At 35.8% G+C, this 25,498-nt stretch overlaps 1 protein-coding gene across 5 annotated transcripts in view; it reads left to right on the plus strand.

The window, feature by feature from the left end:
* Positions 1-25,498, plus strand: part of LOC123322992 — a 115,677-nt gene that overhangs the window by 62,654 nt on the left and 27,525 nt on the right. For all 5 annotated transcript variants that reach the window (XM_044911147.1, XM_044911150.1, XM_044911149.1 and 2 more), the window contains exons 4-7: positions 14,947-15,380; positions 16,500-16,846; positions 19,643-19,660; positions 23,202-23,593. In XM_044911147.1, coding sequence (XP_044767082.1) covers positions 14,947-15,380; positions 16,500-16,846; positions 19,643-19,660; positions 23,202-23,593 — 1,191 coding nt within the window. The remainder of the gene's footprint in view (positions 1-14,946; positions 15,381-16,499; positions 16,847-19,642; positions 19,661-23,201; positions 23,594-25,498) is intronic.

Below are 25,498 nucleotides of genomic sequence, written 5' to 3' on the forward strand. Positions count from 1 at the left end.
GGTGGTTGTTCTCTTCATCCCAATAATGACTGTTATGCCTATTGAAAGAACCATTCTTTGTGAATTTAGATTCATCTGTCCAAATTATACAGTCCAAAAAGTTTTCATTCTCTTGAAATCGAATCATCATAGCTTCGCAAAACTCTGTTCTCCTGACGAAATCAGTTTCCTTCAAATGCTGTACCCTATTGAATTTATATGGGTGCATTTTATGTTTTTTTAATATCCAACACTCGATTGAGATAATCCCAGATCAATCTCGGCATCTTTGAGAGAATTTTGAGGATTCACAAGAACTGTAATTTCGTTGTTCTCATCTTCTACTACACTTTTTTCTCTGTGTATAGTTTTCTTAACGAAAGATCCGACATTTCTCAAGTTTGTCATGGTTCTGTTAATGGTATCTCTCGTTGGTCTGGGTCGGTCAGGAAACCTCTCAATGAACAGTCGAATCGTTCTATCTACAACTTTATTACATTCTCCATGAAGTAGAATGAGATTTAAATAATCTTCATTGGTAAAATTAGGCATAGTGATCGATTTTATAACTTAATACGAATTATCACCAAATTAATAGTAAACACAAAATGCTACTGAATAAAGAGGAATTTGGCAGATGTAATTAATGATACCTATCATTAAAAAAAAAGAATGTAAAACATGGTAAGTTTTTGCATATGGTTCATAAGGAATTATTTATTTATCACTGGAGAGAAAACCGATGGCCGATTAGTTGAAATAAAGAGGTTTCCGATACAAATTCGAATCAAAATTCGCCATCTATTTAGGAACAACCTGTAACTTTTTTCTCTTGCATATTAGGGTAGTAAAATCTAAAACATGGTTTAAGTAACAGTTCCTGAAAATTTCTTTTTGGCGTGAAGGGAAAAGAAATAGCTGAAAATTCAAGACGAAAAACAGTTTTTTGTGAATAACTCAGAAAATATCCACTTTAGGGCAAGGGTGTGATGCATACACTCACATTATTTTTTAACGTAGATTCAATATCTGCCATAAAAAAATGGGGTTCTAATTTGAAAAAATGATTTTTCACGATTTTGTCATCCCTAACTTTGAAAGCGATATTTTCACCCCCTGTATCATGAATCGCGATTTCGATTTTTAAAGTGGATACATCAATCTTACATCTTGAAAAATCCCAAAAAATGAAAATTTTCCATCCAAAAACCTCGAAGTTATTCTTGTTTCAGCGGAGCTCTATTTTCGATTTTTTTTTCGAATTTTCCCGCTCAGAGAGAATTTTCCAACCAAAACTGAAAAATGTTACATCAAAATAACTTGAAATTTTCTAAGGAATCTATTTCTGCAATAAAAAAATGGTGTTCTAATTTGAAAAACGGAAGTTGACGTCATTTCCGGAAAAACCGGAGGTGCTCATGCCTTGAAAATATTTTAGATTTCATCAGCATCGTGGAATACTTATAAGTGCTGAATTTCATGAAAATACGTTCAGTAGTTTCCCGTATAAATATGGGTGAGGTTCCTCGTGAAAGACCCTGTAGAACCGAACAAAATTTCAATGTCAAAATATTTTATTACCCAACATATTCTCCTCTCAATTGGATACATTTATGACAGCGAACCTGCAACGGCTCTAGACCTTTCAAAAAAAATGTTTCTTCATGCTCTGCAAACCAGACCACCACAGCTTCAATAACCTCCTCGTTGGAAGAAAATTTACGACCTTTTAAACGTTTTTTTCAGTTGAGGAAAGAGATGATAGTCTTATGGAGCCAAATCTATTAAATAAGGGGGAGTGTTCTAGTGATTCAAACTCTAAATCACGAATTTTTTGCATGGCAACATGAGGATTTGTATGCAGGGGCGTCGTCCTGCAAAAACAAAACATCTTTGGATAGCTTTCCATTTTTTTCTCTTTAATTTTTTTCCCGTAGAGTGGTCAGTCATATCGAATAATAATAATCTCCGGTTATTGTTCTACACTTATTCAAAAAAATCAATCATGATTACTTCATGGCAATCCCAAAAAACTGAAGCAAGAACTTTTCCAGCAGATTTTTGGACACGAAACTTCTTAGGTTGAACCAGAGTTGTCGCCATTCCATCGATTGTTGCTTTGTTTCAGGATCGTAGAAATGTACTAAAGTCTCATCCATAGTAACAATTCGGCTCAAGAAGTCTACATCGTTTTCAAATCGAGCACAGATCGAATGCGATGCTTCTACCCTTGCACGCTTTTGGTCAACATTCAAACATTTGGGGATCCATTTTGCAGAAATTTTTCTCATGTCCAAATTGACGTGAACTATATGATGAACGCGTTCCTATGAAATATTCAGTGCTTCAGATATCCGTTTTAGCCCAATTCGACGGTCTGATAAAATCTTGAACTGCATCGATATTTTCGGGGACTGACACAGAAACTGGCCTTCCCGATCAGTTATCATCTTCAATGGAAGATTTACCTCTTTTGAAGCTTGCAGTCCAATTTTTCACAGTAGCATACGAAGGACATTGATCACTAGGGTATTAAGCATATCTTCGTAAATCTGCTTACCTCTTAACCCTTTTGAATACAGTACTTGATGATGGCTCGATACTCCAATTTGTCTATTTTAACAATTTCGATGGACATCTTATTTCTTTTATTCATTACGTAACTCTGATTTACTTTTTTGAGTCATCCGTTGACTACGTCTGGGTAGCGTGAATCTTGGATTTCATGTGTGATGTGACCCTACAGAAGCCCAGTGGAGCAAGATCAGGTGATCTGGGTGGCCACTCAATATCTAAGAACTGACCCATCGGTTAAACGAAATGATGGGGCGCGTTATCTTGTTGGAAAATGATCGTTTAATGGTCTTTTGCATTCTCCAATAATTGCACGGGGGCTGGATGAATAGCTTTCTCCAATACATATAAATACATTTGGCTAGTGAGATTACCGGGTGCAAAAAAGGGCCGATTATATGATTTCTATGAATAACCGCCCATTTAATTTTTGGGGAAGCTGAGTATGCACCCCACTTGGCAACCCACGAAATAATCAGGGATTTTAATCTGATCAATACTGACAGTTATGTCGCTTTACAATGCCTTTAAGGTAAAATCTCGGGTAAAATGAACACTCGTCCGAAAAACAGATATGGAACATCTCGATAGCAATCCAACGGCGTACTATGATTTTTTCTAACAGGTTAATTTGCTGAGCTGTAACATAAAGTTGGGTTTTTCGTATGAAAACAGTAGTTTAAAATAACTGAAAGAATCGCCATTTTTTTCCCGTTTCAGAGATATATCATAATATCATACATTTCCCTCTGTCTTTCTAAGTCATTTTAAACTACTGTTTCCATAAGAAAAAATAAATCTTCATGTTATATTTTGCCCACCCTCTACTACCAACTACTCTGTTTGCCTCTGAGAAGCTTATAGATTGTTTTTGGGCAAATTGAATGACAATGTTCTTGTTTAATAATTCGTTTTGAGATGTAAGAATTTAAAATCTAAAAATCCTAAATTACTTCCTGCTTGTATAACCGTGAAACGTTTACCTTATGACTTAATTTTTGATGGATTGCTCTTGATATCATATTCATGCGCGTCCATCGACGAACAGAAAAACCTTTTTTGGGAACCCAAGTTTTGTCAAGGAACACAAATCTGATATTTTCATCAATCTATCAAATGCAAGAGATGAAGTCATGGCCTTTTACTTAAACTACGGATTAACAGCCTCACTGAATAGATACTTGAAAATAAGAGGTCCTGAAGACAGCCGGAACGTGTATACCGAAACGTTGAAAAAAAATTCCAAAATGATGGAAATAATTCCATGAATCCAACAATATTGGTCTGGGATGTGCAGATTGAAAAAACAAAATAATCCTTTAGACCATCCTGTCTCTTAGTTGTTACAGTTTTCCACTGAAAAATTATTCTACTTCAGAATATAACAGTGCCCTCTCTCAAAGCGGAAAGGAAAAAGACAAGAGTTCTCAAAGAAGTAACTCCACAATTTACATAGAATCACTTCAGTCTTCTAACCCATCATTCATGATTTACAAAAACACATCCTGTATTAATTCCAGCATTCATTAATTTATGAAAACATTATTTCAGCTCGAAACAATTTTATCTACAATCTTTCTTATTTAATCGCCCTTCATCCCACATCATTACGTTAAAAGGTTAATGATAGGTATTATACTGTTCACTTGCTGATTATTGCCATTAGTATCGTCTATCAGCTCTCTGGAAGATTAAACTAAATCATAGCCCACGTTTTTCCTTCCTTTTCTTAATTTCTGTTCGTTTTTTGAATCATTAGGCTTGCTGGGTTGACGATTTTCATGGACGTGTTTTGATCAATAGTTTTTGGAATTACAACAAATGCATCCCATGAATTTTTTTGTATTGGTTTTTTCACCACAAACTGCGAATTTCAGCATTTCTGGATAGGTAGCTCGAAATAATTTGAATAATGAATAAATCTGAATCTGAACATATTTATAGCAGCTGCTTTTTCGTTAAGTTTGAGCTTATGGTTCGTGTAGGGTGAGTCACGAGGAATTGGATATATTCCTACCACGTAAAGAGGCTACATTCAGTTTCTTCTCCTCTTCATAAGTCTTATACGATTTTCACCGAAAACTTCGTTCCGTTATAACTTTTGAACGATGAAATTTTAAAGACTATTGTCTTGTAGTACCCTTAGGAACAAACACATCCAAAGTTTTTCTCTTTTGCGAAAATTTCAACCTTTGTATGGTTTGTTCAAAGTTTGATGAGGTATATTCAAACCTTAGTTATCGAGGAGAAAAACTGCCAAAAAGATTTTTCCTAACATTGTTGAAGGATTTTCAATCAATCAATGAAGATATTTTATTTTCTCATTAAATTCACTTCATAGAGCATATTGATAAATTCGTGCCGTTTCCAGGACAGGCTTATGTAAATTCCCCCATTGGATTTGTTCTCAGGATTGGAACACCCTGTTTGGCGGTTTATTGGAAATAACACAAATTTTCCTAAACTTTCAATGAACCGTTTTAAACTATTTCAAAATATAATGAAAATTTTCCTTAGCCTCAGAAAATTTAGAAGAACATTCTGGACGTTGAAATCGTTATCAGAACCCAAAATGTTCGATTATTAGTTTCATGAAATCCTTTCTACTCTTTTATGATCAATCTTCCAATAAATGAAAAGCATGAATCGTCATTGTTCGTCATTAATATTGGAATAGTTCATGATTTTTTCTTTCAATTCTTCGCTTGTTTTTGGAGATCCTGCATACCTCAGTCGGCCGTTGATTGAAAAATCAACAGGATTTGAATCGGGGAACCTTGGTGGCCAAAGAACATTATGTCTTTTCCTGATTTTTTTCTAAATACATACAATGGAAAGAAGATTGTTTTATTATTCATGACCCCTCATTTTTACGGTTTTTGATGTTACAAAAACAAGGAGTGATTCCATGAAGCCAATCATCGAATACTTAACTTCGCTCCATATGTTTCGAATAAAAATCCCAACGATCTGTTCTTTTGAGTTTTCAAAACGGAAAGCCAAATTTCGGAGACTGTATCATTTTACTCATATATGAATTTATCTTGTGAATTCAGATCGTATGGAACATTCCATTGGAAGTTTGGGAACTTTGGTGAAAAACCCCCATACAGAATGTTACAATCCTAGGAATAAATTCACTTGGGAAAATTTCATAAACCGGTCCTGGACACAGTACAGAATTATGAAAATGCTGTACGCAGAAGTGACCCTCACTTTAGCTCCTCATACTGAATTCAATGAGAAAAAAATTATTTTATGCTAAGCGGAAATAAAAATTTTCAGTTTTCAGGTATTTAATTAAGAATCGTACAATAGTGGTAGGTAAAATATTTTTACAGTTTTCTTACTCAATTATTGAGTAAAACAACTAAAATTTTCATTTTCCATAAAGCTTGATAGGGGAATCAACGCTTGATTGACGAATAGACGTCAATTTGTTTTCAATCGGTAATTCAGTCATGGTCATTCAGAATATAATTTTCGCATCAAATTAAGATGTTCATACGTCCATTCAATAATTCTCAATTGCTACTTCTTCAATGTATTCAGAAATGAAAAGGTTTCAGTGATTCCCTTTTATAAATCGATTGACTGTTGAATCGTTGATCGGACAATCAAAGTTTTATGAAACCCGCTGTAAATATGTTGTTTGGTGGTGGTACAACAATATAATATTCCCCAAAAATTTCAATTTTTTCGAGATAACCATAAGTGACGGATCGAAGTTTTCAGTAAAAACCGAAAATCACCCTGTAAAACTTACGAAGTGGGGAAGACACTTTTCAATGATCATTCAATGTTCACCTGAGTAGCCTCTATATGTGGTAGGAATATGTACAGCTTTTCTCCTTTCTCTCTCTCTCTACCCTTTTCAATATCATTGCCAATATTTGAAGTAATATTTTCGTCGACCTGAACAAAAAATGACATTTTACGCACTAATTTCCGGACGAAAAGTCGACTATTTTTGAAGGAGAGTACTTTTCGTACTGATTTACTTCTCGTCCGGATATTCATCACTAAGCAATATATTAAATCCCGGGGTGATTGAATCAATTTTGTGAATAAAGAATTTGATGAAAACATAAGTTGCCTGTGATAATAATTAGTACAATTTCGAAAAATAACAAGTAAAGTATGCCCATATGAAGATCAATCAAGGTTAACTAGTATACATTGTTGTGCATGCCTCATTTAGGGGCATTAGGGCAGCTGTCGCATATATGAAAATAAGATAAATCATACACATAGCTACTATTCCATCAATTGACCTCTTAATTATTCTGTATTAATCTTATTGGAATGATATTTGTCCTTGTGTGATTCCACCTGTTTGGGATTCATTCTGAATTATTTTACGATATTTTACCATTGTGGACTCTGATGAAGATTATACAGACATACTTGATAAACGAAAAGTGGGCTGAAAATTAGGTGGTAATCGTTTTCTACATCTGACATTTCAATTAAAAATTATGATTTTTATTGCTAGTTAAATTGTGTAAACACAACTACTTTGAATTCACTTTTCTAGGTTGAGTTGATACAGCTGCTTGCGACCTGGTTTAAACAGCCTATTTTAAACTTTCAACCCCAACGAATAAAACACATGGAGTACTCTCAAAACGACTTGCAATTTGAAGCAATGGAAAAAGTAATCTTTAAACTGTGTATTGGCCTCCGATTTGTTGCGACTACGTTACTTCATTTTCGACTAGACCTGTGTAAGCCACGGGTAATGATAAATTCACCCGAATTGACATCTGGTTTTCAAGATTTTATTTTTAAGCTGTTATTTGGGTTTGTAGTGGGAGGTGGACACTTGCGCTATTTTCGTTCGTCTCCAAACCTTACCCTCCAAATCGGATAATCACCTCAAAGCGGTGTAAACAGAATCGGTGACCGAAATAATTTAAACTGGCTTGGTAGTTTCCTGCTTTCATTCATTACTTAATTCTAGTGAATAATGAATTCACGATGTGCTACAGTTTCAGCTTGCGAGTTTTCGATTTATAAAGGCCGGACTAAATTTAAAGTCACGCTTTCGCTCAAAAACTTTATATTCGAGGGAATCGAACTGTCAAGTTTTCCGTGTCCATGGTTAGGTTAGGTTAGGTTTTCTCATCCAGGGTAACGTCGATGAATACTACTGTTAGACCAGTCCAAAAAGATTAGGAATGGGGTGGCAATTCAGTTCAAAGCCGATTGGAAAGTCTAAGCTCACTGACAGAACGCGGTTCGTTAACAGTGGCGTGGCATAGACAATGGGTGAAGTTATAAAGAATATAATTTAAAATAGCTAAGTAATGACCTAGTGTTGCTGCTCTTGGAATGAGGAGTGCTGCATATGCTTTCACGAGTTAGTCGAGCTAGTGAATCAGCATTAAATTATCTAAAATTATTGCAAGGCAAAGCCTAATTTAATAATAGCTACGATATTTCAACAGCTTGTAGTTTTAGTTTTTTCCTTCGTGTTAATCTCCACCCTATGTTGTTATTGGTTTTACCACAAAATTAGAGTAATTTCTTCGTTTCGAATCTTATTTTCGTGGGCCGCAATAAACTATCCAGTTGTTGTATGGCTGTTTATCCTTGCCTTATCCTGTTTTCAATGACCTGATTATCTTTGCCGTCTTGTGTGATCAGACTCCGTAAATATTTGTGCCTTTCACAACATTATTGTTTCTTCGTCTATATTCAATTCTAGACTCCTATGTAGGTTCCCAAAAAATCTTCCACATTCCTGGTTTTGCAACATTTGCGACATCTTAGAATCTTAAATAATATATATCGACAATTAAAGTACCTTTCGTCTGTTTCTTAATGTAGTGTAATCTACACTGCACTTTGAGTCAGCTGATTTTCAGTGTAGTTGCGTAAACGAATGAAAAAAACACTGACGTTAGGTTGTCACGCTCAAAGACTAATAATTTGATTTAATATAATGGTTACGTTTCTCAGAAGATATGTTACTTTTTCATCCTCTTGTAGAGTGATAAACTTATCGCAAATTTTAAATTTACTCGTATCCATTTTGAAGTAGATTATTGTGACTAGGTTATCTATGACTGTGACGTCCGTGACATTAACATCAAATTTTGCATTTCACACCACAGAACTAATATTACACCTCCTTTTGACTAGGTGTAGATAAACTACACCTCCTCTACACTGGTGTAAATCCAATCAGCAAACGAATACTAAAATCGAGTGTGAATTACATCGAATGTAGAAAAGTGCTACACTTCCTATGGAAACGAAAGGACCTTAAATTAAATTAAAAATGTAATAAAAATGGGGGACTGCCATTTAAAAATATTGAAACGATAATCTGGATAGAGACAAAGTTATTGACCATGCACACACCCCTGGGTCACCCTGTATAGTGTATATTAACTTCAAATCATGAATAATTGAGTAAGTTCTTCTTTACACTTATCAAAAAGCTTAACCATGGAAATTCATGAAGCTTTTAGGCTGGGTTTCTCACGAGCGAATCAATGCAATATTGACGTACGACTGTGTTACAATACAATGTCGAATTTCCAGATACACCTGCCTCGTTTGTTAACGTGGGAATCGTCTTCCGCTTTTCTAATTTTAGCTCGTTCGTGCTCGTCTGAAGTTCAGACTTCGAACTGTACTGTGGCATTTTCTGACCAGATATCGTTTTGAAGTCAACCACGCACTGAATTCCACTGTCTATCGTCTGAAGATATTAAAAAATACCTAGTTTCGTGTTATTGATAGGTAGCATGAAAAAATTTCTGCATAGTGACTTCTATTACTTTATAAAAGGGTGTTTCGAATGCTCGGATGAAAAAAAAATTAATTAATTTTTATATTTTCGACACCCCTTACAGATTTCACCTCGGATTTCACTGAGACTTTACTCTCAATAGCACTCATTGAAATCTTTGAAGATATGTTTTTCAACTGAAAAATTATATTCATATTTCTTTTTCATTTCGATAGAAAAATGCTGATTATCCCAGTACTAGTTTTCAACACGATCAGTACTGAAGTGCATTTTTCAGAAACATAAATCAAAATATGATTTAACCAGCTTATCAACTACAGTAAGATTAACAATTGTTTTCGGATGTCTGTGTATCTTCTTATCATTCTATTCTATTTCAACAAAAGGCTTATACTCAGAAATGATGCCCAAGTTTTCTGAATCAGTTCTGTAATTCATGGAATGAAATATGTAGGTACATCGATATAATCATCTCGAAGATATTTCTCTGTCCGACTTCATCAAAATTAATTTTAAGACCCTCATTGAAGTAATGAGATCCAAGAGCTATTTCATCCTTATCATTTAAGTTAACTGATTCAAAATAAAAATAGACCTTTTTCTAGAATTATTCTACAGAATGATGAATACCGAAAATATGAATTTTGTGTGTTATTTTTCACTTATTCTATATGATTCAGATATCGATATATCGTGACTCATAAAGTTTGAGTAATGGCTGAGGTGAATATAATTTTAGATAAAATACGATAAAGTTAATGTTTGGTCCGCGAAAACCACAATTGATATTCAGGAAATGAGTGATGTTGCACTTTTCTAAAAGTCAACGACCTTTTTCATATTTAGCAATTTCAATAAACAATGAATAATAAAACGAAGAGATGAAAACACTCCATTGCATAGTTGTATCTATTTAGGAAACTTGGGAAATTTTTCACCCTCAATATTTCCCGGAAAATTTCAAATGTTTATGCTGACATTATCGGTTACTCAGCTCACGACTATCCCAGATAAATAAAATTCAAAGCTACTACGGTACAGTGAAGATTCACCGCATGTGTGTACATCCAACAAAATTTTCTGGAAAACTTTTCTGCTAAGTAAGAAAATACAGAATGTCCGTAATGAGCTGATTATGCTGTAGGTAGTTGATAATTTCAAATCATTAATCATCCTGAATTCGTGATGATTCTTATATTTTATTGTACTTGCAAGATCAAATCATGTCTATTAGATCTGAACAACTTAATTAAGGACGTTATTGAAGCCGAAAATGCTTATTGATAAAGAGTTCTTGGTCACAATAAATTGATGATGAAATTATTTATTTCATTACAGTTTTAGCACTGATAACTGGCTACGAAATTTTTTTTCTGTGGCCTTTTATGGTATTATTCTTTGGGGTCCATCTCGTCGCATGCAAGGTCTACTGATTTTTCTAATATCATCAGTATGATATTCAATCTGAAAGAAACAGCAGTTAGACTAGAAACTGAATGTTTTTTATTAGCTAAAGTTATTTCACCACTATTCGTGTTTCGCTAATTAAAATATCATCAGGTCGTTGAAGGCTAAGTAACATCTTAGTTAAAATCGTGTTATTCACTTTCTAGTGGAATTTTCATCAAGTATTAGCACCCTTACCCTACCAAACTATATATTAACCAGATCAATTCAATAAAGAAGCAGTTGCAGAGTGGCTTTCGCAGATTCAAAATACATCCACCTTTCATATCGTCCACTAGATTATTACGTTCACATTAACCTAGACATATTTGTTATGTTCAAAAAAAATTGTACCTATCCCCCTCTGAATAAAATGATTAGGTTTGGCTGATAAATAAATCGCTTTTTCTGAAAGCAATATCGTTTCCGATCTGTTACTCTGAAATCATATTAATATTGTCGAATAAATATTTCAACCCAGTCATTGATGAATGTTTATTATGGGTAATATAAGATCGGTCAATGAAGCTCGCGTTAAACTGGTTGCGTTTTTCTTGGATGCATTGATGCTTAATCTCTGATGTGGAAATTGCTCAACCCTAGCACCTCTCAACTCAATCTCTCTGGGTAAAAAACGAAACGCCTCCGCTTCTTCAGGAATTTATATTTTATGATAATTATATGAACGTTTGCATTAACTGGGGACTATATCCATTCTTGAATCGAACTTGAAATATGCTCGATCTCAAAAAGGAAGTCTAACAAGTCTCATTAGAATAATCCAAGCAAAGATCTCGAAGCAGGTTATTCTGAATTCTGATCTCATTCTTATCTATTAACATGAAATAATATTGAGTTATTTTATACTAATATAAAAATCTAGTAAGAGTATATGAATCGATGAATTCATATTCAAACGATCTCATATTATTGTCAGGGGGACAATAAAACTTAATTAAAATGAAATAAAATTCTTAAGGAGACAACTGAGACAAGGACCATACATAGGTACATATGATTTTACCCTTCAACTCTTGAAAAAAGTAAATAACGTAAAGGAAATTCGTCGTGCGAATTGTAAGAGCACAGCTAGTATGGAATAATTTTGTGTTTTCCTCGATATATGTATCTGAATGAAACTGTTTTTCGTGAATGTCTTTTACCCTGTTAATAATTTTATTCGGAGAAAAATAATATAACACAATAGTGTGGACATTACACTATTAAATCACGAATATCCATCTGGTAGGAATAAGAATGAATTAATTATTCGAGGTGGATTTCTACGGTTTCTATATCCTATACTTCAGTTATTCATCAGAAATATCTGAATAACTTCTTTATATTGCTCCCTTTACATCGTTGAGACTAGGATGTAATCAAAGGAAGTCAGCATTAAAGCATGATTAACTAAATATTAAGAATGAAGAAGTTGTTGAACCCAGAAACACTCATTTTGCTGGAATAAACAACCTAAATAGTAACTATTACTTACGCGTTTTCCTGGGAGGTACCGCGTACAATGCGTTACATGTATGCCTCATTAATTTGCTATGCTATTAACCTGTGGATAAACATTCGTTCGTTGAAGTAAAAACTGATTCATTGTGTTTTGACTTCGTCCGTTTCGAGATTTTTATTTCATTACTTCTTTCACCATCTACGGATTGATGGCACATTATATCCTTCAATTAGTGCTTCAATTCAGATCCTACATAATCTACAGGATGATTCAACTCGATGGCCTAAGGGACGTTATAGAAAACTAATCACAATTTTGTGCTGAAAATTGGGATTTTTGAAAAAGATTATTTGGTCTAAAAGAATCTCAGATCTCTGCAACTTCCGGTTATACTACAAATCCTATACCGTAAACCAGGGCGAGATAGAACTCTTTTGAACTCTATTTTTGTCATAATTCCAAATTTTTTTCGATAATTATCATTTCTAAGCAATTGAGCAACCTTAAAACAAGTGGTAAGTATTTTTTTGAAGAAAAATTTACGTCATAAAAATAGGCAAATTCCAACTGGGTATAGGGTGAGATGATCACATAAATTTTATACCATTAAAAAAAGGATTGCTCTCAGTATAAAATGATCAGTTTCTTCCCCGAATAATTCGGTACGTTTTTTGTACCATTTGTCCATTTTGATTGATATTTTTAGAACTCTTAAGGAATATTATGATTTGATTTTCCGAACGTATATAACGTGGGGTAAGATTGATTACCTGATCAATGTCACCCCACTCATCATTTGCGGCCTTTCTTAAAAAGCAGATGTGTTTTGTCTTTACCATCCAAATTAACTGGACTATTAGAAAATTAAATTCAATTCAAAGGAATATTTCTTCATCACAGTGTGGATTGCAATGTAAAAACCACGTAAAATAATCTCAGGCAAGCCCAAGGAAATGATATTTAACCACCCCATATGCATCAATTATTCTACATAACCTCCGCTTGCATCTGCTTATGCGCGATTGAATGATAAATTTAAAATCATTTCCGCTTCGCGTTTCACGGTACTACTTTCTTATTTCAAATGGTACACCCACTATATCTCTGCATCGTTGGGTAGCTGATTTGATGGCAGTTTCAACAGTACGCCATACCTTGAGTAAAAACTCAACTATTTATGGGTTATTGGTATTCTAATAAACAAAATGTTAAAACTGGAGGTCACAATATTTCTGTTGGAGAGGACTTTGCCATTTTGTAGCATTATAACTTCTGTAACATTATAACACTGTTTGCTGTTTGGACCTAAAATGTACAGGGTGATACCTGAACTACAACTTTTTAACCCAACGGGATAGAGAAAAATGAATGTACCATTCATGTCGCCTTTTTGCGGGAACATAATAATGCCATCAACTGCATTCCTCTATCTTCTTTTGTTTTTGAGTTATAGGCCAAAATTTAAATTTGAGCGATTTCAACTTTGGTCATTATCTCCGTTCCTGTTTGTGCTAGGATGTTGAAATGACGACATTATAGAGACACTTTTTTGATAGAAATCCAGTGGCGTACTATGATTTTTTCGTACAGGTTTATTTGCTGAGCTATAACTTAAAGTTGTGTTTTTTCTTATGAAAACCGTAGTTTAAAATGAATTTTAATTTTGACCTATAACTCGAAAACAAAAGAAGATAGAGTAATGCAGTTAATGGCATTATTAGTCTCTCGAAAAAAGACGACCGTAATGTGCCATGCATTTTCCTCTACATCGTTGGGTTGAAAAAGTGGTAATTCAGGTATCACCAATTCTGCCCATCCTGTACAGGTTACTTATGAACTCAAATTGGACGAATGGAATTCATCAAAACTTATTATTTTCCAATAATAACCTATATTTTTCATTGTTTCAGTCGATTCTGCGTGGAAAAAGCGGATGGGTTACCCAAATAAACTAAATAAACCCTATTCTTCTGTGCATTAACGAGTAACATTATGTCTCACTCACTTTTCGCAAAATGACTCCGCTGTCATTGTCTCGCTCTAACTTTAAAAAATGAGTTGAAAATAAGAAAAATATGCTTCAGAAGAGATTTTTCACGTTTACCGAACGCAAATGTAAACAAATCATACGTCAGCCGTAAGTTTGTCGTAAGTCAGGTCAGGTTGGCCTCGGTATTTATGGAACAGAGGGCTTGATGAGAAGAGTCTTTCGGAATTCATAGACGCCAGTATTATCCTAAACGTGCCCCGAAAAAAAAAACTAACGAATTTCTCATATCATGTTAATACTGCAAAGGTTAACTTCTTCCAGGCCGAGTTATCTAAGCTCAGACTCAGACTGGGGTTAGTTGTCGATTTTATCTAGAGTAGAAGACATCTATCTCATATAATTTTTGCATGATCCTTAGGATCCGTTAATCAATGTTTCTTGACGAACACTTGTTTTGGTAAGAATTTAAATTCCCCATCTATTGACCCATCAGTTATTTTTTTAGTATTTTGAATATGATCGGCATGTATGTTTTACAGTTGTTTGAACATCATTGAATACCCTTAAATAATTATAGGCAATGTTTTTTTTTTAACAAACACAGGGTGTGTCCTGAAGTTCTACATCGTAGGATTTGATACCTAATAATAGTCCGGGTTAAGAGAACGATACTTCGTTACTTTCGCTGCAAATTTTTCGCTCTCTTCATGTATTTTTCTCTTTAAATTTCAGATGGGCCGGAAAATAAAAAAGAAGACAATAAGACTGAAGATATTAATAATGTGCCAAGGAGGAAGAAGGTTTCCAGCGTTTCTATCAACTTACCAGCAGCCGGTCTGGGAAGCCGGCCAGCCTCCATCGTCAGTTCCTCAACGACGGACGAGGGAGGTTTCAACGAACCCCTCCCGAGAGTCGAGGCCAAGCTGAAACCTCACGAGGAATCGCTGTACGATCTGCCGATGAACGAGGACAAACCGTTAGAATATTCCGACGACGATGACGATTACAAAAAGCCCATTGAGGTGACCGATGTATCGCCAATATCGCCCCCTAAGATCTGCCGGTTGAGTCAGGAAGAAATAGAAGCTTTATATGCTGTGCCACACAAACCGAACAGTGTTGTACACCAGAAATCTACCACTTCGACCGACTCCGATACATCGCAGGTAGGACTAATCAGATTTTTTCTTAGCGTTATGTCGTTTGTTGCTTAATTAAGGGGGAAAAGTCAAATGGACAGGATGGATGAAAAGTAACGTATAAAATACGTATCTTCGGATATTTTTCATTTTAAATCACGCTGTTGTTGACGGGCTCTATCTTATATCTCTTGGGAATCACTTAAGAGAAATATTTTATTAAGTTTTTCGTCATATTTTAATTATTTTATATGGTCTCCTATTTCAGAATCATGTATCATTTGACAGTTTTTAATGCACCCTCCTCGACAGGTGGAGTATAGTTGAGGCTTTCAAATTGACAGCCCTCACACTCGTGGCAGAAATGAAAAGACCTTTTTCAGATTCAGATTTTTCCGCCTCATCTAATAGCCTTTCAAAGTACAAGGTCTTGTATTTCAAAAAATTAACGTTTTGGTGGTAAACAGCCACTGTTAGTTACAGCCAGTTTTAAACTTCCTTGGGAAACATTCTGATTAACTAAGGCAACAAGTATAAACTAGGGATTATTCTCTGGGGTGGTAGCCATTATCAGTAAGATGCACCCGAGGACGCACCTAATAGAGTATAGGGTGTCCAATTCGAAACCACCAAGTTTGACTCAACCTACCTTATAACGGAGATCTAAATATTTCACTTGAATAGATCCTAGTTCCTCATTGTGATTCACATAGGAAAAAATTTAATTCGGTTCTCTAGATACGTGAATTGACGCTGCGTGAAACACCCAGAGGTTGACAGCCATGGTATCAGACGACGTCAAAGTTTATTATTGTACAGAAACTTCGAACCCACCTCTGGCTCACGAGGTGAACCAGAAATTCGGATATAAGCCCTTGGTTTTATAGGCAATAGTTTTGTTGTTGCCACCCTCACCCATCTACTCATTCTAAGGGCCGATTGTACAGTTCAGGTTGAAGTCGAATCCAAGTCTAAATTCAAATAGGTCCGTAAAATTTTGTAAGATTGAACTGCACTACCAAGCCTGAAATTCTTCAATCTATGTTTATTTTATTTCATAACATATTGATTTTGGAGTTAGTTGTTGCCATGCATTTCATCAAAACTAAAACGAATAAATCATTACTTCAATCATTATCTCTTTAGGTAACTGTGATCCCTCAACAGAAATCCATCGACTCCGATGTTATGTACAATACCACTATAAATAACAGCACTATAGTTACATCGTTAGACAGCCATGAAGAAGAGAACTGTGATGAAATGAACTCGAATATTAAATCAGAACCGTTTATTATGGTTAGGGAAGCTTTGCACGACGACGAACGAGGCGGTACCAGGACACCGGAATTGCAGAAATCAGAAGCTAACATCCTGGATTTGAACGACGTGGAATATGTCGATGCTAGTGATAACGAAGATAGTTTTGGAGAGAAGAAGACTGAGCCGGATGCGATGACTCCGCAGGAAGCAGAAAATTTGCTCAGTACCCAGTAAGTATTTTTTTAACCATTCGAGTTTAATACATGTGCAGATTGAATAATACGTAAATAGGTCAATAATGGCATTTTTTTCTCATCGTCTGTGTAAAGAACATATTTTAAAACTGTGACAGGCACCGTTCGCTTTAAGATAAAAAATTGATTTCTCCTACCGTGATTTTTACAGAAAAAAAAAACGGTATAAAAAACAAATAAAATCAATTTCATAAATTCCGAGGCCGAAAACACTAATGTCCTAATGTCTATGGTTGAATATGTACTACCCACCCCTGACCTTGATCCGTGCTAACCCATATTCTGTCAGTGACATTTCGGATTCACGACACCTGAAGGGCAAATAAACCATGTATGACCTTCAAATTGTACGAGTTGATATTGTCAGTAAGAGTCAGTTTTCGGTCTCTCTAACGGTTTTTTCATACCGCATTTTCATATCATTTCTGTGGGATGAATATTATGAACTAAAGGACATTTTCTCAGAAAATTCATAAGGATTTAACGAGTACACAGTACTCCTCCAAGTGCCAACCGGGCATCTTAGTAGTTAAATCTGGGTGCCATGAATTGGTGTAGAGTTTGCAAAGAAAGTGAGGTTTGGTTCAGTATTTGTGGGACAAGTGGAACATCGTGACGAGAAATAAAAAATACTCCTGAAACCGACGCCCCGGTTTCGCTTAAGACACCATCCTCCGGTCGAAATATTAAAACTCTACAATATACTGATGAGTGGACAATGATCACGAAACCGGTCTACAGTTGCAGTTGTGTTTAGATGTTTCAACTTCTCAGAGATTTCCTACGCTCGTTCATAAGCTCGTATTATTGGAACGACAATTCTACAAAATTGTCATCTCCAGTTTGATAAAGATTTTTTTCAAATCTCTCGAAATTATAATAACATGAACCTAACCACCAATTGCGTTTTGGTGAATCACGATTTTCTTGTTGCTTTTTTTAGGCTTTTCCGATCTGGCTTCCGGGTTGAGAGTATTTATTTGCTGGACAGTCCCCGATTATTCGTCTTTCGCCTGACATTTTTCTCAATCCCAACTCTCTAACGACCGTTTTCAATAATCCTATCTATCCATTGTTTCAGTTACTGAAGATAGAAAATGCATGTGATTTCGTTTCTATGATCTATCTGTAGATATATTTTAGAATGGTTACCAATGGTTACTAATCGTCAGTAAGTGAAATGATGGATAGATAGGTTTATTGAAAACGGCCGTAAATCGGCTGATGTTCTCCTATTATCTCTTCCACTCGGTTCTTGAGAATTTAGCATATAACGACTAGGGATCTTCACCCTTTACTTAAAGATGTATTGTGCGAACCCGCGTTGTTTACTTGTCAGGCAGCAAAGTTTAAACTGCACTTCTATCACTTGTTCTGGTGTCAAGAACCCCCCGCCCTCAGAGGTCCACGGTGCCTCCCCCCCCCCCCCCCCATTGGTATCATTTTCTTAAATGTTCCTCTTGGATCTCTTTCATACTAGTTTTTATTATATTGTGAACTCTCCAATTGCTTGTTTTTCACTGATGTTTCCATTCAATCTGGTATTTGCAAGTTTCTTTTTTATACACAGGGTGTCACGCAATGATTAGATAAACCTTATCCACTTATAGAAGGGATATTGGGTGTTCTGTAAAGAATACCAAAAAAATCTATCATCTCCGGATAGGTCTTTTTTTTTCGTAAAAAGGATTTTTCATACTACCTTATTATTCTGAATGAATCAAATTTATTAGTTTTTTCTTGGTGAAATATTCTTTATGGAATATATCGGCACAAAAACAAATGAATAGCTTTTGTCAGGAAAAAATATCACAACACGAAATTTCATGATAAAATTTGATGAATAGTTCATTTCATGAAAGTTTGAGCTCTCGTGGAAAAATATGTATGGCATCCTGAGTGGCCAACTATTCGAAAAATATGGTCCTTCCATGAACATTTCGAAATGGTACGATGCATCTTCATAACTTTTGTAAATACGAAGTTATAAAATAACAATAAAAAATGGGAAAAACTAGAATAATTTCCAGATCGACTCAAAATTGCCATAAAAACAACTAGATTTCAAAAAATTTCCAAGCCTTTACTTCGGGGGCGATCACCTTAGACGTCCCTAAGGGGTATACCGATAGTTTTTCTCAGTTTTTAATTACTGAGTGAAAAAACTTTTTGGTCCAGCTCGTAGGACAGGAATAAATTGGCTATTTGACAACTTCCTCTTTTGTTCCCATTTCTGGACTGCCTTCTTTTGATGGCTGGCTGGAAAACTGCAAAAAAGCTCTGGTACAATGACGGGATTACTTCCTCCTCTTGCCTTCTCCCATTTTGCGTCATTGGGCCAATGGGAGTTTCGTGCCGGAATCTGTAACTTTCCCTCCTCTATTTCCCTTATTAGGAAATATTATTATTACTATTATTAGTTACGCTAACCTCTTCTGAAACTGTATGTAATGCACATGCTATAATTATTGTTTGATGTTGAAAAATTTAACGATCAGGGCCGGTTTATTGACCTATCGTTAAACTGCCCAATAGCCTTAACGGTTGGTGAATAAACCGTCCCTTAGAATCAGTTTTGCACTTGATCGGATCTGTACCTTTGAAAATATTTAATAAATATTTTTTCTGGGAGCAAAGCTACTCTACCAAGTTCATTGTATAGTTGACCGCTGTGGTCATTAAATTATGTGAAATGTGTATGTATTTATATATTCATTCAGTTGATGTATCTGTGTTTTTCTCCGAAAATAATCCTATCTTTTTTTTTTCCAGGATACTCGAAAAGAAAAGGTGAGTTAACCATTTGACCTACGAAAATGTTATCTATAGATTTAGATAATACGATATTACACGAAAAGAATCGAATCTTCAAACAAATGTAGTTCAGTATTAGTAGAGGGATTCTCTCTCTGTGATGTTTCTTCGAAGTTAATGTTTTACTATATCGATATGGTAGATTGAGGAGACAAGCCATTAAAATTCTTTGAACGACATCGAAACAACTGTAGAAAGAACGGGAACTAGAGAACGTATTGAGTATAGACAGTCATTGTGACAGATCGTCCGCGAATTGAGTTAGGTTTTTATTCTCGCTGCAGGATAGAAAAGAGTTTAAATGATCTAGGTTAGTCATAGACATTTGAAAGAAAGTAAATATAATACGTTGCTACAATTGGCCATCTTGATCAAAGTTTCACTACCAAGTGTAGAAGATCTACTTAGTTGCTTCAGGACATTTGAACCTATTCAAATTTTATGATGAGATTTGTATTATGGAAATGAAGTACAGAGTTCTCCTCCCGGTTGGCACCTGGAGGAGTAATGTGTACTCAATTTCCATATTAGGTTTGTTCGTAGAGTGGTTCACAACGGTTGTGTACTGTACAGAGCAAGCGCAATTCCATTTTAGGGTAGCGAAAATCCAATTACGCTTGCTCTGTACAGTTCACAACCGTTGTGAACCACTCTACGAACAAGCCTATTATTTCCTGACTGAATGTGGTCTAGCGAGTGAACCCTCTTGGCTCGTCTGCAGTTCCTTGAGGAATTGTTGTACATTCGTTGACTGCAGGTAGTTGTTAAATCTGGGAGCCACGAATGAATATGTAGAAGTCGGCAGAGTAAATGAGGTTTGGTTCAGTCTTTGCGAGAGAGGTGGCTCATCGTGATGAGATTTGAAAATATTCCTCAAAGCGGCCCACCGGTTTCACTCAAGGCCACATCCTCCTGTTGAAATATCTAGCACTACACTGTATTGATGAGGAACAATCATCCCGAAACCGAAGTTATGTTCAGATGTTTTTAACTTCTCTGGAATTTTCCTACGCTTGCTCATGACTAGCTCGCATTATTAGAGGGACAATTCTACGGAATTGTCGTTCTCCAATTTGAAGATCTGTATTATTCAAATAGATGCTTCTAAACAAGGTGACTCAATACTATTTGTTTCTCTTTATAAAATTTCCTATGCTATGGCAGGTCCTGATCCCCTTACTATTTGCTTTTCTTGCAGTTCAGAAAGCAATGGCATTCATTATTTCTTTAGGATTAACCAAATGTTCAACTGATTTGAACCTTTTAAAAGCGAACCAACTCTAGGTAGGTGGCATTATAAGCATATTTAGAGAATATTTTCCGCAAGGCAATAAATAAATCTCAATTCTGAAGCAATCCTCCATTGTACAAATAATAAACTGGATAATTTTCAAGTAGCTCAAAAAAAATGGCTGCTGCATACCATTTTTTTTAAGGGAACGTATTTAAAATGAAAAAAGAAACTTCAGTTTCATATAACATGACCGAAAACGAACCTTTTTCAGAAAGACCAACGATTTTTTTAAGGGTTCAAAGACTGTATTAGAAAAGCTTTAAAACGAACTAACGCATAGAACTTTCAAAGTTGATACTCCGATTAACGAACTAAGTGGCAACTACAGAATAATTTATAATTAAGGCGAATGTACAGGGTGGGCAAAATTGGTGATACCTGAATTACAACTTTTTCAACCCAACGAGATAGAGGAAAATGCATGGCACATTACGGTCGTCAATTTTCGAGAAACTAATAATGACATCAACTGCATTACTCTATCTTCTTTTGTTTTCGAGTTATTAAAAATTAAATTATTAAAATTTCAACTTTGGTCATTATCTCCGTTTCTGTTTGAGCTAAGATGTTGAAATGAAAGCATTATACAGACGCTTTTTTGATAGCTATCCAGTGGCGTACTATGATTTTTTCTAACAGGTATATTTGCTGAGCTATAACATAAAGATGTATTTTTTCTTAAAAAAACAGTAGTTTAAAATGACTTGGAAAGACCGAGGGTGATGTATAATATATTTCTGAAACGGTAAAAAATGGCGATTCTTTCTAAGTCATTTTAAACTACTGTCTTCATGAGAAAAAACACAAATTTATGTTATAGCTAAGCAAATAAACCTGTAGGAAAAATCATATTACGCCACTGGATTGCTATCAAAAAAGTGTCTGTATTGCGTCTTCATTTCAACATCCTAGCACAAACAGAAACGGAGATAATGACCGAAGTTGAAATCGTCCAAATTTAAATTTTGGCCTATAAATCAAAAACAAAAGAAGATAGAGGAATGCAGTTGATGGCATTATTAGTATCTCGAAAAAAGACGACATGAATGGTACATTCATTTTTCTCTATCTCGTTGGATTAAAAAGTTGTAGTTCACGTATCACCAATTTTGCCCAGCCTGTACAGTTCACATTCGAGCCGAGTTCAACATTTAACCTAGTACAATTTGAACCTGTCAAAATTGTACGGAATTGTCAAAGTTGAGCTGGGTTCAAACTCAGCTTGAACAATGCAACTGGGTCAAGATGTCTAAAACTATGGTGTAACCACTGATTCGCTTTTGTTTCACGTCTTGTCGGGATATGGGATCAGTTTCGTTTTTCCCACTGTAGGTAGCGCTTTTCAGGAATTGACAGTTCATTGTCGATTCATATTTGAAAATAATTTTAATACATTTCTTCGACTTAAGAATGTGTCGTATTTATAAGCAATTATTGGTTTGTGGAAATTTATTAATTTCGAGAAAGATTGTGGAATTTTCATTCCTCCAACATGACGTTCTGTTTTCTTTGTGGATAATCAAGAAACAGCTTCAAAATTCTGTCTTGTAGTAGAACTATCACCCTTTGTTGTTGTTGTTGTTTTTGTTGAATTCCCCTCACAGATAACAGAGTAGAAGATAAGTACTTCTACGACAGTGTTAAAATATCTGCTGATTTGTTTTTACAACGAGAATTAATATGTAAATCACAAATATTTATTTATTATCAACTGCTGAGAAAATGGTCCAGTTCATTTTTTGATCTCTTTGATCGATCGAGATTACTCTTATCTGTGATAGATATCAACGCAGAAAAAAATAAAACGAGAGTATAATTGGACTTTCTTTGGTAGAACAAGGATAGATCGAAGCGAATGACATGGTGGCGCTGCCACAAAATCAATCCCATATCCCCGATTTGGAGAAATGTTGATGCTTGGAAAAAATGACAAGTGCACACAATACACAGACACAACACACCAGTGTTTTAGACATCTTACTAGACCTAAATCGAATTAAATCTTCAACCTGATTAATCTGTCACAGTGACTTTCTCTACTTGCATTATACTTTCGGTAGTGCCTGGGGAACAGGAGACACGAAAAGAACGCCCATCTTTCTAACATCGCCTCGTCCATGTTAATCAAGAATGAAGGATCGGCTCCCTCAATCTAAAATAACTCTGGGCCTTAGTCCCATTTAACCTTACTCTATGTTCATTTTCCAACTGAATCTCCTTCAGAGCCGAAATATTATCCGACGAGGAGGCCCAAGAGGTGGCTCGCATGCTCAACAAAGACGGCAAACTGAACAAATGGCAACCCGACGCCTCAAGCTCCTTGCTCCAGGACTCGGTCACCAGCTCGATATACGAATCGTCTGGAGCGGTGTCCTTGAACGACAGCATGGGACCGCCGTCTTTGCAGGACGAATCGACGGCCGAATCAACGGAACACCTGAGCGACTACATAATCAACCGGACTCCCGAAGCCACGGACATCTCTAAGCATAGGGAGGTCGAGTGTTCACGCTCGCAGATCTACGACTCCACCTCTAGCATCGACACGTCCGCACACGACGAAGCTTTCACGCAGTCGAAGTGTGATGTGAGCGTTTCGGATTCTGGACTACTTGGTGAGTTGGGGTTGTGTCAGTATGTATTGAAGTTTAAGGGTTCGTTCAGGAGTAAGTTAAGGTAGCAAAACATCCTTGGTTGTGACAATAATGTATGGATCACGCCATGTATGGGGAATCATTGGCTGCTCATTACTGCAAGCAATCTGTTGAAATTATAATGCATATTACGAATAAACGATGCGAATAAAATTCAGATGCGTAACATCGGCTGATTTCAAATCAACAAATGTTACTTACGATCTAAATAGAACTAACAAATTACCGTCACTCAAACTATTGTACCCTTTCGTCTCGAGAGAGTAGATGTCCGCCATTGTTTTGGTGTCATTTGACCCCTTCAGAGCACCACAACTCATGCCCCGACGAAAATGGAATCTAAGCAGCGGATATGATGTATGAATACACTACAGCGAGATTGACAGAAAACGATGACCAACTCAATTCAATTTTCTAACTCTCAGAGTGAAGATAGCAATATGTATCCATTTGCTCGAATTCTCAGTTTGCAAAAATTGTATATTACGATAATTGAGCAAGGATAAAGAGCGCGGAAAGGTTCGAATTCATGACAGTAACCGTTCTGCCCTGGAGTTAGGAAATTTTATTGAGTTGGTCCTCGTTCCCAGATGTCGATGTATTCATACATCATGTCCGCTACTGACATTCCATTTTCGCCGGGGTATGAGTTTTGTTGCTCTGACGAGGTCAAATGAGACCAAAACAAGGGTGGGCAATTTACTCTTTCCTTTCTTAACAGGAATGGTATTTCTGTTAATACTTTGAATGATTGTTGCACAGCCGTCTACAGAGTACTTTAGTACTATATGAGGGGTTCATAGCTGAAGTCAACCAAGTCCATGCAGCCTAGTTTTGAGTTTTGTTGCTCTGACGAGGTCAAATGAGACCAAAACAAGGGTGGGCAATTTACTCTTTGCTTTCTTAACAGGAATGGTATTTCTGTTAATACTTTGAATGATTGTTGCACAGCCGTCTACAGAGTACTTTAGTACTATATGAGGGGTTCATAGCTGAAGTCAACCAAGTCCATGCAGCCTAGTTTTTAGATGAACAGCTTAGAAGTGACTTTAAGGTAGATGTAAGCATATGCTTACATTCCAACCTTTTGAAATCTAAAGAAGTCACTTTTGAATTAATTGGTGATAAACAACTTCTAAGCATTTATCTCAAAACTAGGCTGCATCTACTTGGTTGACTTCAGCTATAAACCCCTCATATAGTACTTCAGTGATTGTAGTTTGCTAGTTCGATTTATATCGTAATCGTCCAGTTGCACGAATGTCCGTTAAAATTCAATACTCCATCAAAAAGTTAATCCTCTATTTTTCTCTTCAAAAATGACAGTTCTAAATTTTAATGGGGCATCAAATTTTAATAGCCTTTCCTGCAACTGCAATATCGGCGAGTGTTTTTCGTCTGAATTAATTTGGTTTATTTTTCACCTGCCTTACCTTTGAAGGCGCTAACCATTTTTGAATCCATATTGTTTTTAGTGAACTATAGTATATTTATTTCAGCAGTGGCAATACCTCATTTCAATGTTTGGTAACATTTTCTGGTCTCCTTTATCCCAGATTTGTCTTAAGCTAAGGTCACATGTATCCGTTTGTCCGACGGCACGATGATACGGCGGCTCTCTTATTGGTCCACATTTTTGGCGCCAATAATCATCCGATGGATGGGGAGGTTCATACGACGTCGTATAAAGTTAAAATATTTTAACTTTCGTCCGATATCGGAAGGAACGGTCGCATTCAGCGGACGAAACAGTTGCGCAACTGTTACCAAACGCTAGCGTAAACGTTCGGTGACATATGCGTTACATTCTCAACACGTTCTGGAGCGGACGCCACTTTTGGGAGCGGATTTGATTTGTGCTAGGTA

Source organism: Coccinella septempunctata, chromosome 1 (assembly GCF_907165205.1).
Source record: "Coccinella septempunctata chromosome 1, icCocSept1.1, whole genome shotgun sequence".
Taxonomy (NCBI): domain Eukaryota; kingdom Metazoa; phylum Arthropoda; class Insecta; order Coleoptera; family Coccinellidae; genus Coccinella; species Coccinella septempunctata.